The sequence below is a fragment of the Panthera uncia genome, chromosome F1 (assembly GCF_023721935.1).
Source record: "Panthera uncia isolate 11264 chromosome F1, Puncia_PCG_1.0, whole genome shotgun sequence".
In the NCBI taxonomy this organism is placed as follows: Eukaryota; Metazoa; Chordata; class Mammalia; order Carnivora; family Felidae; genus Panthera; species Panthera uncia.
This window is the reverse complement of record NC_064813.1, coordinates 1,967,931-1,983,836: the sequence shown is the minus strand read 5'-3', so window position 1 is coordinate 1,983,836 and position 15,906 is coordinate 1,967,931. Positions and strand designations below refer to the sequence as shown.

At 51.0% G+C, this 15,906-nt stretch overlaps 1 protein-coding gene across 1 annotated transcript; it reads right to left on the bottom strand.

Annotated features, from left to right (window-relative positions):
* Positions 1 to 1,464: 1,464 nt before the first annotated feature.
* On the bottom strand, positions 1,465 to 11,112 carry SRP9 (signal recognition particle 9). Its single transcript, XM_049635103.1, has 3 exons — positions 10,909 to 11,112; positions 5,833 to 5,901; positions 1,465 to 1,921 (listed from the first exon to the last, which is right to left on the bottom strand). The coding sequence occupies exons 1-3, from the start codon at positions 10,978 to 10,980 to the stop codon at positions 1,802 to 1,804; spliced, it is 261 nt and encodes an 86-aa protein (XP_049491060.1). The 5' UTR covers positions 10,981 to 11,112; the 3' UTR covers positions 1,465 to 1,801.
* Between the last annotated feature and the right edge of the window lie 4,794 nt (positions 11,113 to 15,906).

The following is a 15,906-nucleotide window of genomic DNA, read 5'->3' as shown; positions in this document are numbered from 1 at the left end:
TGCGGGCAGTCTCGTCTCACGTCCCAACTGCCAGAAGCAGCGTTTAATAATAGACACAGCTCTCGGCAGAAAAGGCAGATGCTGTCTCTAAATAATCCTTCAATTAAAATTATGAAATAAAACTAAAGGCTGGCCATACCCTTTCCCTGAAAACTGTCCTCCTGTCGACAGCTCTTGTGATGGAGCTTTCCGCTGCGGGGACTGCGCTGAGGGCTTGAAAGAGGTGACGCCATTCAGCCCTCGTCAAGTCCCAGGAGCACCTGCGAGCCCGGTGTCTGAAGCATCCTGAGACCAGGGTCGGTGAGCAGTGGGGCCAAGACTGGAGGCCACGGAGTCTGGCGTGCGTGTGCCCTCTGCTCTGAGCTACGAGGACCCCAGGACCCCGAATCCCAGTCTGTCCCTTCCAGGTTATTTTTACAAAGTACCGTTAAGAAGTGGAAGGTGTAAATGAGAGAAAAAAGATCCAAAAAATCCTCCAGTGACCCCATTCATTCTAGGCGGCGGGGGGGACCACAAACCCAAAATACCCTTTACTATTTGATGTTACTTTTCTTAACCAAGAAAACCACCTTGCCATCAACATAGATCTTCACAGAAAGTCATGTAATAAAAGGCACTGACAGACAAAAAAAAAATTACTTACAGTATCACTAGGCTTATTTTAGACTAAATGAATATAGTATATGCCAGTCAAGAAATCAATAAATTCTTGAGAAGTTAAAAACTTCAGGAGACAACATACATCCATATAATATTTTATAGACTTCTCGGAAACATGAAAAAAGTCATATGGCTGACGGAATTTCCCAGGTTAAAATGTTGTTCAACACGACAAATTCCTAACAAAAAATATTTTAACATAGGAAGCAACACGCGAACATTTAGGTGGTGAAACTCAGGTTACAATTATACGATGAGTATCAAATAACATCATACTTCTGGTTCAGCGGACAACATAACATCGTGACAGTCACACAACATCCTGGTGAAGGGAGAGACGGGCAGCGGTGGCGCAGACACCCGCAGACTTCACGGGTCACATCGTTAGCCCTTCTGAGAAAACACAGACGGGAAACGCGTGGCAAGGCCTTCTGGAATACGGTGGTCTCAGTACAGCAGTGACCATGCGCTTGAAGTAACTGCGGTTGTTCTCGGGCACTGAAAGCTGGATTCAAAGCAAATATCTGCTCAACAAGTGAATGATACTACAAATCCCTTATGGTAAAAAATGCAGGCTAAAGCCGCAACGTTTTAGGTCAAGCACACTTGGTTCCATGATCACTTGGAGACACAGCTGAGACGCCTCGCCCACAGACAGACCGGTGTGCTGCTGTGCACAGAATTCCACTCACCGTACCCGACGGTGGTGGGTCCTCAACGACACAATTGTTATGCTCCAAAAGAAACCTATCAATGCAGCAAAATGTGTACGGTTCATTTTCTTTTAAAGACAGATTCACTAAATTTAAGGAAGAATGGGCTTTTATTGACAGCTCATTTTCAAATTACGGATACAAACTTAACCATGGAATAATTATGTATTTCGCCCAACATCGATCTGCAAAAAGTTTCCAACATAGATGCATTTCTTGTTCAATTTCCAAAAATAAATAAAGGCTTTCTACCTGAAAGCATTTACAGTCCTAGCTCTCTAACGCAAACATTACAAAAAAAGTACAAAAAACGATCTCCCGCTTCTGAAGAGCCCACTTAGTTACATAAGGTACTTTCTCTCCCGACACTGTTTTCAAATTCAAAAGATATTTACTTCCAAAGAAGGGTCATCTTCCTTCCAAACCATTCAGTCCGTTTCCATGGCAACGCTGCGGGATTCCTTGGCTACCATGAGTCGCATTAGTTGACTGTGGAATTTCTCAATCTTCTTGACATCTTGGGCTTGGTCTGTTCTATACACCAAACACTGTCAGAAATTTCAAAAGCGCACATTAACTCATAAAACTAGATTAACAATGTAGCAAATGTAGGATTGGGTACAAACCTGAGTCTTTCCTACCACATTTTATCCCATTCCCTCCAGAGGTCATACTAAGGTAAATACAATCATTTCTTTCTTTTTCTAATGTTTATTTATTTTTGAGAGAGACAGACAGACAGAATCTGAAGCAGGCTCCAGGCTCTGAGCTGTCAGCACAGAGCCAACCGCGGGGCTCGAACTCACAAACCAGATCATGACCTGAACCCAAGTCGGAAGCTTTAACAGACTGAGCCACCCAGGTGCCCCAATACGCTCAGGTTTTTAAGACCCCAGCAATTACATTCCTTTAGCATCTTACAGTATTCCCAACTCCACTGCTGTAAATTAAAAAAATGAAATGAACTCTATCAGAGGTGTCTCAAAAATGACCAATTAAGTAATAAGCTAAATCCTGCTGTGGGGTCTGATGAGGACTCAAGGATTGGAATCAACTTATTTTCCCCTGGGATCTGGTCATAAATAATGGAGTTATACTGGGGAAAGCATAGCAGGATCAGGATCCCTTTTCCTACTGCAAATGGGAGATGGGGAGGAGGCAGTAATGAGAATTTAAGAGAAAATCCAGCATCACTTGCTCACAGCTGGTCACTGCCTCAACTAAACCGCATAAATCTGTCCAACCTTGATATGTTGAAGGGATGTACGATGTTTAATCCAATTCTTTAATCAAATTCTTCTTTGCTGTAAGTTACACTGTTCACTAGGCAGGTACTTAAGACCTGCTGGAGGTCTCTCAGATACCATTTTTCTACAGTCTTCAAAAATATCAAATTTCAGCTGGCAGCTCTTTCCCTCATTTTGTAATAATAGGTCCATTTTTCTCCGGCCCATCTTAAGGGTTCACATGAGCCTTAAACAAAGGGAATGGACGATCCTGCAATAATGTTCATCAACTTAAGTAATCTACAGTTCGATCTTATCATCCCCAAATGGTCTGAATCCACTCTGCCCTCCAAAATCACTTACTGAAAATGTTTGCCCACACATCGTGGGAGGTGTGACAATCTCGTGATGAGGCCGTGAGGGCGAATGGATCTGCCTTGTCATTCTGGTCTCACAAAAAAGATTTCAGATTCATAGAAAATGTTTAAATCAGTCATGGGAGGAGGAAAAACCGATGCACAAATGGGATTATAGAAAAGTCAAAGCCTCATGGTGACAACAATAAATGTAGCCCAAGGCTGAGTTTGCGAAGGGACCGTTAACTATTAAATCGCCTTAGCAAGGGAGGTGCGCAAACTTGTTTCAAGGGTTAGTAGAGACCAGATTTTTACCGCTGGAGCGGATTCCCAGATCTACTGTTCAGGAGAATGGGTTCAACTGTGTCTGCTTCCTTCCAAACACGGACTAACTCTCAGCAGTTTTAACAAAGAAACCAAAGATCGTATTTCGATCTGGTCGCAGGAATCACAGGAGTGATGCATCAAGTCCTCCCCAAGACTGCCACCCGGGAGTCCTGAACCAGGCAGAATCACGACCAGAGGCGGAAGGTCCTCAATTTGTGTGAACATCAGTTTGTGTTGTTTGCTGTTTTAAACACAGAATGCAGCAGTTTCCACTCTGTGCCCGTCACAGAGAAACGATCCTCAGCGTGAGCGCTCGAGGCTCAGGGACATGTGTGCGGACCGAGAAGAGGCGGGACAGAGCCGTGTCCTTCCCCACAGGTGGTTTACGGCCACGACGTCGGGTAAGTGACCGCCGCCGGGGCGCTTCCAGGTCAGGAAACTGAGGCCCGGAAAGCCAAACTTTTGGCCCAAACCTCTCCGAGGCTGAAGGGCCGGGAAAGGGCCGAGCTAGGATTCGAACGCCTTGATTCCAGGTCTGACCGACTGCACCTCCGCTTACTTGTCCTGTCTCACGTTTCCAGTGACCTCACCCAACTTAAGTGGTTCCCGGAACACGTGGTGGTCACGCAAAGTCTGAATTTGTGCAACCTGACAATGGGACCTTCAACACAAATATAGGATGCAAAAGTATAATACGTAACCGGAGACAAAAAGTGATTTCCAGTCACTATAAGATGTTTAAAAGAACTAACCTACGAAAAACATGTTTACCGGGGCGCCCGGCTGGCTCAGTCAATGGAGCGAGTGACTCTTGATCTTGGCGTTGTGAATTCGAGCCCCACGTTGGGCATAGAGAGAACTTAAAAAACTAAACCTTACGAAAACAGTAATGGAAAATAAACGCCTGCTCGCTAAGTACCCTCCGGGTCAAGACATCACGCTAACCACTAGCAACACAGGTAAGAATTCTCTGCTCCCCGTTCTCTCAGAAGCCCACAATCTACTACAAAGACAAATATGATGAAACAATGACGATACAGGACAAAGAGAGTGAAAAAGAAAAGCTGGAGGGAAGCAACCCTCTGAGCCGGGTCTGGGAAGAGAAGCATCAGTCTTGCCACACTGGGGCGGGGGTGGGATTCAGAGCTGCAGACACGGACACAGATCCCTCCGAAGCACGGAGAAGTGGGAAAGCTCACGACAGCCCCCAGGTCCCAGGAGCCCCCAGGTAACAGAAAAGGCGAAGGGTGGAGGGGACACGAGGCTGCGGCCACGCGAGCAGCGATGGGGAAGGCACTAAGGTTTCTCGGCAGGGTCCTAATGAGCAAATGTGTGTTTGTGGAAGTCCCTCGGGACCACTGAAGATGAACTGGCGGCAGGCACACAGTCAGGAGACCAGTCTGGCAGGCTCGCCAGGTGAGGATGATGCCCTGAACTGAGGGGAGAAGAGCGAAGACAGGGCCCTCGTGGCAGGACATGAGACGAGGGCGCTCGGGCCGGTCATTCCCGAAGGCCCGGGCGAGCACGTGGGCACGTGAGAGGATCAAAATACACGCTCTTCGAGTGCAGAACAGTGCAGGTGAGGACGGGAAAGGAGGGAGCCTGACATTATCCCAGGGTTTCCGAGCAGGTGGGTGAGAGTGTAACCAACCAAGGCCAGGAAACGGGAGGTGGCAGTCTGGTTCCACTCTAGACGGGCTAATTCCGAGAAGCACCGACGCGAGGATGCTCAACAGAGAGCTGGGCGGCAAGTCAGGAGAAAAGCATGAGCTAAATGTACAAATCTGGAGACAGGCCTAGACCCAGGCAGTCCTGGGCTCCGTGGCTGAACGGACCGCTCCAGAAGCAGTATGGAAAGATGGCCAAGGACAGAATCCTGGAGAAACCAATATTTATTAGCAAAGAGGAATGAAACAGAGAAGAGAGAAAAAAAATAAAATGGAACCACAGATGCCAAAATAATTCCCACCAGAGAGTGGTTTCCTGTATCAGAGCAGCAGGGAGGTCCGGTAACATGCGAGCTGATGAGAACATGAGGTCTGAAAATGAGGGGCTGCTGACGGGATCTCACCCAGAGTAGCTCAGCAGACGAGAGTAGCTCAGGGGAGAGTAGCTCAGCAGACGGCCACTGGCGGTGGGGAGCAGTGGCCGGTGGGGAGCAGGTGGCAGGGGGCCGAGGGATTACTGGGATGTGTGCAAGTGACAAGACAGAGCAGACGGGGAAGGAGAGAGGGTGGACTATAAAGCCTAGAACCTGTGTCCAAATACCATCACCTTCTCACACGCTCATAAGGAGCGTCCACTTTGGGTCTCCACACTCCTCTCGCTTCAAGTCTGAAAGTAATTAAATTACACCTGACATACTGTATTGATGAAGGAAGTTATTCCCCAAAAGTCTATAAAGGCAGCTTCTAGAATGAGGTTGACTTTGGAACAAAATGCAAAGTAAGCATCCTAACAGGCAATCTGTATAAATGCTACATAAGTAATTTCAAAAGGATTAATTCCAACAAATCTGGAAGTATGCAACAAATAAAAATGTATACTTACAACTAAATCATCTGTTACTTTAATACACAAACTCCCATCAGAATGCCTATATTTGAGAACCACACGTGCCTGAAATAAAAATACACATTTAGAAACAGTGAAGTCAGAACACATTTTTCAAAATTAACTTAGTCTTCAGGTACGCTGAAAGCACTCTTTTAGAATTAATAGCCAAAATACCCAGAAGCATCTTTGCTATTATCGAAATGAGGTAGGAAAAGGTATTTTTGTCCATTCCTATCGCTACAATTCGTTTTTCAAAAACTTTTTTAAAAGCCGGGTATTTTACTTGCAGCCAGTTTGAAGAGATGTACTGAAAATTCCCAAAACACACCCACATGCAGGGAACGTCCAGGAGACTCTTCAGGTGGTTTGGCATTAAGAATACACAGACCTTTCTTAAGGGTGCCTGGTTGGTTCAGTCGGTTTAGGATACACAGACCTTTCTTGACTTATGATGGGGTCATGTCCCAATAAACCCACCGTCAGATGAAAATATCATAAACTGAAAATATCATGGGCGCCTGGCTGGCTTAGTCGGTAGAGCATCCGACTCTTGATCTCAGGGTTGTGAATTCGAACCCCATGCTGGGTGTAGAAATTACTTTTAAGAAAGGGGGCGCTTGGCTGGCTCAGTAGACTCTTGATCTTGAGGTGGTTGAGTTCAAGCCCCACGTTGGGTGTAGAGATTACTTAAAAATAAAATCTTAAAAAAATACATATCGTTAAGTCGAAAATGCATTTCACATACCTAACTTACCAAACGTCACAGCCTAGCGGACCTGAAAGACGTTCCGAACGCTTACATTAGCCTCCAGTTGGGCCAAATTATCTAACACCAAGCCTATTTGATAACAAAATGCTGAACGTCTTATGTAATTTGTCGAACACCACACTGCAAACGATGCCTGCGTGGGTACAGAGGGGTTCGGAGCGTACCGGCTGTTTATCCTCTTGATGGCGTGGCCGATGGAGAGCTATGGCCCGCTACCGGCGGTCCCGGCTTCATGGGAGCGTTGTCTGCTGATTACCGGCCCAAGCAAAGATCGAAGTTCAAATTCGTAGCATGCTTTCTACTGAACTTACATTGCTTTTGCAGCACCGAAAGTCCAACCAACGTTAAGTTGGGGACGGTCTATTTACTGAAGGGGACCCCACCATGCCACCTCAAACCTATCACTCTGGCATAAGGACTGACCCGAGCTCAGAGCAATTAGCTCTCTCTGCCCCTTCTGGCTACAAGCAGGACATAAACGAACCTTTGTAAAAGTGACATGAATTTTTTTTTTTTCCAGTTTGTTTACTTATTTTGACAGAGCCGCTCACGCACGTGCGAGGGGGAGGGCCAGAGACAGCAAGGGAGAGAGAGAATCCCAAGCAGGCTGTGCTGTCAGCATGGAGCCCAACGTGGGGCTCAAACCCACCAACGTTGAGATCATGACCTGAGCTGAAATAAAAAGGCGGATGCTTAACTGACTGAGCCCCCCAGGCGCCCCGACATAAATTTCTAAGAGTAAAGGTGTCCCTTTCTTCCTTACTGGGAAAAGAGGGCATCGCAAACCTTACGACTCTCATTTACCACACATTCCCACAGCATACCCTTCTTCCCGGAAGTTCCAAACCCGCTTTCCTTTGGGTACCCTCCTTCCCACACTTTAGGACCTTGGTAAGACAGGTTAGAGGCCCCGATTCTGTCTCCTCAGTCACACTGCTTTGTGAACTCGTGCACGTTCATGTGCACACGTGTCGGGGTTTTTTCCTCTTGTTACTCTGTCCTTTGTCAGGGTGATTTGCGGGTCCCCAGTTTTAAATACTAAACCTAAGGGGGTTAGAGGAGAAAGTTCTCCCTACCCTGCAATACCTATCACCCTGCCACAGAGGAATGATGGGAAAAGCAGTGGGAAAAACAGCAGACTGGGTCCAAATCCATCTCAGGAAGCCCGGCCGCAGTGGTCCCTGCCATCCCTCCTCCAGGCTCTCAGGAGGCGGATTCGGACACAAACACGTCTTTATCATGATGGCACGACACGATGCGTTACGACAGAAAAGCAGAACTCTGTCTTGGAAAGAAGTCTCCATCCTCAACTTTTCCAAAATAATTCCTACGTTGAGCGCCATGCTACACAATTCCTTTCACTGCTCGGCATGCTACGTACGGTTAGACAGCCAAGAAAATGACTCACCTAAAAGAAAGCATCTCCCGACAGAGTTCACAACTTTGCTAACATTATTCTTTTTTAAGAATAACGAGAGAGAGGGAGAGCGCACGAGAGAGGAAGGGACAGAGAGGATCCCAAGCAGAGTCCACACTGTCAGCGCAGAGCCCGACTCGGGCCTTGAACCCCTGAACCGTGAGATCATGACCTGAGCTGAAGCCAGACGCTTAACAAACTGAGCCACCCAGGCGCCCCAGTAGGAACGTTTTTAAAACGGTTACAACGTAGAACCTGAAATCTCAAGACAATTCTGGAAACAATATAAAAAGGGGTATTAAGAGCTGTAACCTACAGCCTTTCCCGTCATGCTCTCTGCTCTCCCAGGATTGGGGGACAAAAAGGCTGCCACCATGAGATTTGTTTTGGTGAAGGGCAAAAGGGAACTCACCAAGCACTTATGTAAATTACAACTAGATTATCTTTGGACACCCGATCTATTTATTGGGCTATTTAATTCCGTTCTGCTACTTAATTCCGTTTTAAATAATCAGCTTTCCAGAAACACAACGAAACCTTATACCGTACAAAGCAAGACAACTATGTAAAGTCATCTCTCTGTTAAAAGAATGCTTGCTGGCTTCATGAGGAGAAATGAGAGCCACTGTAAGAGGGTCCATTTTGTAAGTTAGGGGGCACCTAAGACAACCAGGTCAGACGCCACAAAGAAAGAAAAAGCCATCAGGTTCTTGTTTTCTTATGAGTTCAACCAAAACACCAGACAGAGGACAGCACGGATCAAATCCCACGAAGGCATACTCGGGGGGAAATGCTAGAAGAGAAAACAAGTGATTTAAGTTGGGGGAAGGGGAGGGGTGAGAAGGCTTCCTGAAGGCAGCTGTGGAAATGCATGCCGTTCTGCTTCTAGGGAAGAAGGCAGGAGAGAAGCTGAAGCAGCTGCACGAACGAAGACAATTCTGGAAAGTCAGGGCACCAGAGTGGAGGAAAAGCCAGAAAGACTGGAGAGGGTCAGACTGTGGACCGGGAGCCTGGACTTTCTCCGGCAATCAGTGTAAACACACCATTTAAGCAGGAAACAGAGAAGTCGGTTTTTGTCTCAGACGGTGTGGCCTGAGTGAATGCAGGAGGGACCGGAGACACAGAAGGACCGACTAGGAGGTTGTTACGTGGTCCAGAGGGAACACCGTCTCCAGCGACGTTAAAGGTGGTGGGTGTGCTGACGGGCTCAACGGGTGGAAGAGGACAGAGGGTTCCGCACGACCGGCTCCAGGGTCCCGAGAAAACATCTCTTCGTCTTCACAGACCGGCAGGAAGAGCTCAGACTCGGGGTTTAGAGAAGTGGGTTCGAACTTTGGCTTCACCTCTTAGACCCCGGGCAAACCAGCTAACGTATCAAAGACTGTTCGTTTCCCTCCAGGGAGGGTCTTAACCGCTCACATAAATCACACGCAGAAGGACCTGAATGGCTGTCACCTGGAAGGCGCCCAAGAAAACTTGGTCCAGCTCCCCCTCCGCACTCCTCCCCTCATCCCTATAAAACAACAAACACCCGCAGAAGGCTGTCATGAGGAGGCAGAGGCTTCCAGGGCACTGGGATTTTCTATGGGGTGAGGAGCTGAAAGGTTCCCCTTCTGGCCTCTTCTAGACTGGCTGTGTTCACAGCAATCCTCTGTAACTACCATTTTATTTTCGTTTTCCCGACCCTGCTCTTGAAACATGATGGCTCCTGATGGGAACGTGTATGTTCTTTGCCCTGTTTTCAAACACTCTGGTAGCTGTGGGTACTGCTGGACGCGAGTCCTGGGCCGCACTGTCCCCGCAGCTGGAGCTCGAGAAGCAGCGTCCCTGCACACAGGGAAGTCGACCAATGGAGGAGCCAGGGATCCGGTCAAAAACAACATACTCAACCCCCAAAACATCTAACCCGTTCCACCACCTCTTATCATTGCAACCTTTTACTGTAAAGAGTGGACTTTTTATTGTCTTACAGCTTCTTGCTACTTTTCTAGGTCTAGAAACCTGGCAAGCTTTTTAATTAGCAAGGAGCTATTTATTATTATTTTTATGTCTTACTTTATATTTGAGAGAGAGACAGAGACAGAGCATGAGCAGAGGAGGGGCAGAGAGAGAGGGAGACACAGAATCCGAAGCAGGCTCCAGGATCCGAACTGTCAGCACAGAGCCGGATGCGGGGCTGGAACTCACGAACCCTGAGGTCATGACCTGAGCCGGGATCAAGAGTCAGATGCTCAACCGACTGAGCCACCCAGGCGCCCCATTATTTAAACACTCTTTGGGTATGACAACAAAATAAATAAAACCTCCAGCGGAAAAAAAATCAAGACCCGAAGGCTTAACTTCCCGCCGCTGGGACTTCCGTGCCCTTTAATGGTGACCTGACCTCTGGCATCTACTTTCGACTTCTGTGGCGGTAGTGAACGAACCCCCTAAACCCATCTGCAAACGCTGATGTTCTGGGGAAAGGGTGCAAGCACTCTCACTCAAGAGGGCACCGACCTCCGAAAGGTTAAGAACCACGATTCTAAGGGGTGCGGATGCCTCCCAACTGGGGGGCCTCTTTCAAGTGTCTCGGCGGGGACAGACAAACGTCCCGGTTTTATTTGCAGGAGGTCGGAAGAGGGGGCACCCGGGCCGCGGCTGCAGGGGGAGGAGCCCTGCCCTGAGAGACACGTAAACCCAGCGAAGGCGGCGGGGAGGTTGAGGGCCTGGGGGAGAGGAGGGCATGCGCAGGGCCGCGCGAGGACCCCGTCCGGCCGCTCCCCGGGGAGGAGAGAGTCCGTCTCCGCTCACCACCAGCACCGGCCAGGGGGCTGGAGAAGCTCCGGAGGCCGCGCGGGCGGCAGGGAAGACATCCTGACCCGCGGCCCCGCCGGCGACTTACCTTCATAGGGTCGGCGAGATAGAGTTTCTCGGCCGCGCGGCTGAACTCCTCCCAGGTCTGGTACTGCGGCATCGTGGGGCCGCAGCGGAGCGCGAGAGGAGGCGAGGCCCGCGACCACAGGCGGCGCGACCCGGCCCACCTTCCACCCACCTCGGGCAGCCAGCGACCGGTGCGAAGACCCAGCGGCCCAAGATGGCGGCGCCTCCTCGCACCAACGCCCCGTCCCATTGGACGGCCCGGCCCGCCCTCGCCCAATGGGAAGGAGGGATGCTGCCAGAAGGGGCGGAGCCGCGAGCTTGCGCCTCTGGGAGCTCGCCGGGAGGAGTCGAGAGCCGGGAGACAGGTGGCAGGGTGCCACAGCGCCCCCTGCAGGACTGGAGGAGCGGAACTGCGTGGTCAGGCCTAGGGTCCCGCTACCGCGGTGGAGCCGCTGGGCGGGAAGCGCAGGAGACGGGAGCCCGGAGACCACCGGGTCCGGCTGTCGCGCCCGCAGCCTAGCGAGGGAGGAGGAGACAGAAACGCAGGAGTGCAACCGAAAAGTTTGGGCGACGGGCCTTTATGAGGCTCGCTGGGCCCCGGAAGAAGCGCGGTGGCCTGGGGGTCGCCGGCGCTGTAGCGGAGTCCGGGGGTGCCTGGGACAGCCAGGCCCACTTCAGATCTGGGAGCAGGGAGTGTGCGTGTGTGTAGGGGAGGGGGGAAGAGAAGAAGCCAGGGTGCCCTGCGCCGGGGTACGAGATGTGCCTTGGCTCTCCAGGCAGTGGGGTGACGCTTGCTTTCACCAAGTTTGTTTGGTTATATTTTACGTACAGTAAAACACACTGGTGTTAAACGTACAGTCCGCTGCATTTTGACCAACGTATATGTGTGTATACCCATTGGTCAATATGCCCAATACCACAATCAGGATCGGAGACCTTTCTTCATCTCCAGAAAGTTCCCTTGTGCTACTTTATATTTAATCCCCTGCCAACACCCACCCCTGCCACCAGACGATCACTGATCTGCTTTCTGCCACCATAGATGAGTTTTTCAATGCCTTTCATAGGGCTCCAGCTGTCACCCCGTACGGGGCAAGGAAAAAAGAGTAAGCTAGGAAGAGATTGGGGAAGACGGGGCGTTCAGTTCCGGGCTTGAGCTTCGGGACATCCAGGTGGAGCCCTCGGGTAGCTGAGCTGGTGTCTCCGTCAGAAACTGCAGGAGGGGTGTGAAGCAGCAGTCATCAGCAGATAGGGCATCAGGGAGCCTTCCTCATGGGAGGACAGCGTGGGAGGACAGCTTGAGAAAAGGAGACTAACGGCAAACCTGGGGAACAGCCACAAGCTCGAAGGGTTAGAAAGATGGAGCAGAGCCCACAAAAGAGGCAGAGGGGAAATTGTCAGAGAGAGAAAAGGAGGAGGCCAGGAGGGTTTTTGACGTGAGGGGAGGAGCAGGTTCTGAGGAGGGACCAGTCAGTGATCTCAGGCGGCAGACAGGGCACAGGTGCAAAGACCCGAAACAAGTCGATTGATGGTGGTCGTTGGTGACCTAGGCCGGATGGGCCGCCGTCAGCCTGCGGGGTCTGGGTGCAATTGATGGAAAGAAGCGAAGAGATGGAAAAGTGGAGGCGGCCGCTTTATACTCTATCAGAGCCTAACCATACACGGAAGGCTCACAATGTGGCTTGAAGACATTGGTGAAGAAAGAGTGTTTTGTTTTTTTGTTTTTTTAAATTTTTTATTTGAGAGAGCAGGGGAGAGGGGCAGAGGGAGAGAGAGAGAGCAGCCCCAGTGCAGAGCCCAACACGGGGCTCGATCCCACAACCCTGGGATCCTGACCCCGGCTGAAATCGAGAGTCGGATGCTCAACCACCTGAGCCTCCCAGGCACCCCCGAGAGTGTTAATTTTTAAGATGGAAAGAGCTTGCGCCTGTTTGTAACTTCCAGAGATGGAATCGTACGAGACAGAGAGATGAAAAGTACAAGAGAAATTGCAAAGCGGGATCTCAAAGAGAGCGTGAAGGGGAGGGCCAAAGGTACAGATGTGTGACCGGGGGAAGGTTCCCCCCTGCCTTGCAGGGGATGGGGAGGGAGGACATGGCGAGCTGCGTTGTCCACACTTTACTAACATCACTTGTGGGTAGGAAAGAGGGTATGATGAAGAGGAGGACTGAGGGCCAGGGGCCCAGTTAATGAGAATTGAGTGGAAGAGCCACCAAGAACAGAAGCGGGAGGCCTGGGGGGCTCAGCCTGTTAAGCGTTGAACTCGCGGACCGCGGGTTCGAGCCCTGTGTCGGGCTCTGGGCTGCCAGCTCAGGGTCTGGAGCCTGCTTCGGATTCTGTGTCTCAGTCTCTCTCTGCCCGCTCTGTCTCTCAAAAATGAATAAACATTAAAAAAAAAAAAACCCAGAGGAAAAAAAGACCATAGAAGTTGAGACAATGCCAGCTTTGCCCTCTGTCGCAGCGAGGAACGAAACGTCTGTCAGTTGCAAGGCAGACCTCATCCCAGATTCACGGAGACCACACCTTGGCGGAAAGGGTGACAGTACAGCAGGGATTTCCAAGGTGAGGGTGCCCGTCACTCGGCCTGGGCCCGGCCCCTGAAGAGAGAGAAATGCGGATGAAGAAGAGGTTAGACTTCCGTGGATCATTCCAGTGCCCACGGCTACACTCGATGCATTCTCTGAACCAGGTTATTTTCCCAGCTGTAGACAAGCGGCTTCCGGAAGGCTACCAGAGGAGTGCCCTCTGTGAAGTGCACTTGGCTTCATTGTCACACACACGTATCCCATTTGGGCGTTAAAACAATCCCGTGAGGGGGGCCCTCCGGCCCTTATCACGGCCCTGGAAATCTGCAAAGCCCAGAAAAACAAAAGTATCTTAGTAACTCTGTTGGTAGAAAACTTGACCTGACCTCCTGGAAGGTTGTTTGGAGTCTTTATTTGTCCCACTTGGCGTGTTTGAGCACAGGGTGGAGCCCGGTCTGTGCCAGTGGTGTTAGGTGGTTCACGGCGGGTGCACCGTGTTGCCTTGTGGAATCCAGTAAGCTGTGAATTCCCAAAAGCATGTGGCCGCAAGGAGTTTGGATAGGGGATTGTGGGTCTGTGCAACTCTCCTTTCTAGGTGATGAAGAAACCGAGTCTGAGGGGCGCCTGGGGGGCTCAGTTGGTGAAGCATCTGACTTCGCCTCAGGTCACAATCTCGCGGTTCTTGAGTTCGAGCCCCGCGTCGGGCTCTGTGCCGACAGCTCAGGGCCTGGAGCCTGCTTCAGATTCTGGGTCTCCCTCGCTCTCTGCCCCTCCCCCCCTCATGCTCTGTCTCTCTCTCTCTCAAAAAATGAATAAACATTAAAAAATTAAAAAAAAAATAAAATTAAGAAATAAAATTTAAAAAATAAACAGAATCTTGGGAGGCACCTGGGCGGCTCAGTCAGGTAAGCCTCTGACTCTTGATTTCGGCTCAGGTCCCGATCTCGCGGTTCTTGAGTTCAAGCCCCGCGTCGGGCTCTGTGCCGACCGCCCCTGGAGCCTCCTTTGGATTCTCTCTCTCCTCTCCCTCCCCTCCCCCCCATAAATAAATAAACATTAAAAAAAAAAGTGGAAACCAAGTCTGAGAGTAGATTATACTGCACAGATCGGTGCAGGACTTCGCTCTCCGTTGCCCAGCAAGCAAGGCCGAAACCTAAAGCCCTTGTGCTCTCCCATCCTTGCCCCCCATCAGCCAAGTGCGTGGGTGGCATGCGTCCCCTCCGGCCACCCTGCGGCCACCCTGCAGCCTGAGCGGCTCTCACAGGTGTCCGCTGATCCCCACAGACACCTCTCTGTCCTTTCTTGACTAGACTCTTCGGCCCCATTTGAGGCCACTCCCCACCCCGTTGTCTTTAAAACTTCCCAGACTTGCCAGGCCCTGTCCCTCCTTCTCCCCACCCGGCTTTACCTGCTCTGCGTCCTGGGGCCCCCAACTCCTTCGGGAGCCGTCCCGAGCTAGCAGACTTCGGGGGTCCCCCTTTGCGGTTCTTCCCCCCAAATTCCTGCTCAGTCCTGCCTTCCTCCCCGAGCCTCAGATTCGTGTGTCCAAATCCCTGCCAGCCCTGGGGCCCAGCTGAGTTCCGTTTGGGGAGATGAAAACAGCTTCTTGGCAAACTGAGGGGACTTACTTTCCATTTTTCATGTTTATTTATTTATTTTGAGAGAGGGAAAGAGAGAGAGAGACAGGGAGGGGCAGAGAGAGGGAGAGAGAGAATCCTGAGCAGGCTTCCCACCCAGCACAGGACCCGACGCAGGACTCCCACAATGTTGAGATCATGGTCTGGGCCAAAATCAGGAGGCCACGCTTAACCGACTGAGCCATCCAGGCGCCCCCACCCGACGCGACTTATAAGTGAGAAGTCTGATGAACCCACTAGTCGCTGGGAGTCAGAGCAGCCGCTGTTCCTCCGGTGCCTTCCTGGGTCACACGGTCAGGGTGAAACAAATCGGGTAAGAGGAGCCGACTGAGAAACCGGTTAGCCCAGTAGCTGTGTCCAGAGTGGGGAAGGAAGGAAAGCGGACGCGTCCCTGTGTCCAGCGGAGGGCAGTGGTGAGCAGAAAGTCCCAGGGAGCTGTCCCTGTCCCCCGAGGAAGACGTCCCCGGGGAGCCACACTCCCAGCTCAGCCGGGGAAGCTGCTGGTGCCTTCGGTGAAGGTGACGTTTTGCTCCATCAACCCTTCCTTTCTGGAGACACCGCCTCCCCCCCCCCCCCCAGCCCCCGCACCGGGCTCCTATTTTGATCGCCAGGAACTTCCAGCCCAGTTTAATTCATTAATTACTCATGGAGCACCTCTCCCGGGCTACAGTGAAAACAAAGCTGCGTGGGGGGAGCTCACACGCTAGTGAGAGCACAGGGGGACAGGGCTAAGGCAAGCTGACAGTCAAAGCCCAAGGCAACACTGACCACACATGGAGCCCCCAGGACCTGGGCACAGGGGCACACTGGGGAGTCAGGTGGACATAAGCATCCCCCCCCTCCCAGGGGCTCAGCGGT

What these genes read in the sequence shown, in the direction of transcription:
- SRP9 (XM_049635103.1), bottom strand. Translation starts at nt 10,980, where the DNA reads ATGCCGCAGTACCAGACCTGGGAGGAGTTCAGCCGCGCGGCCGAGAAA. An exon ending in ATCTCGCCGACCCTATGAAG is followed by an intron (nt 5,902 to 10,908) that starts GTAAGTCGCCGG and finishes TTTTTATTTCAG; the next exon opens with GCACGTGTGGTTCTCAAATA. An exon ending in AAGTAACAGATGATTTAGTT is followed by an intron (nt 1,922 to 5,832) that starts GTAAGTATACAT and finishes AATTTCTGACAG; the next exon opens with TGTTTGGTGTATAGAACAGA.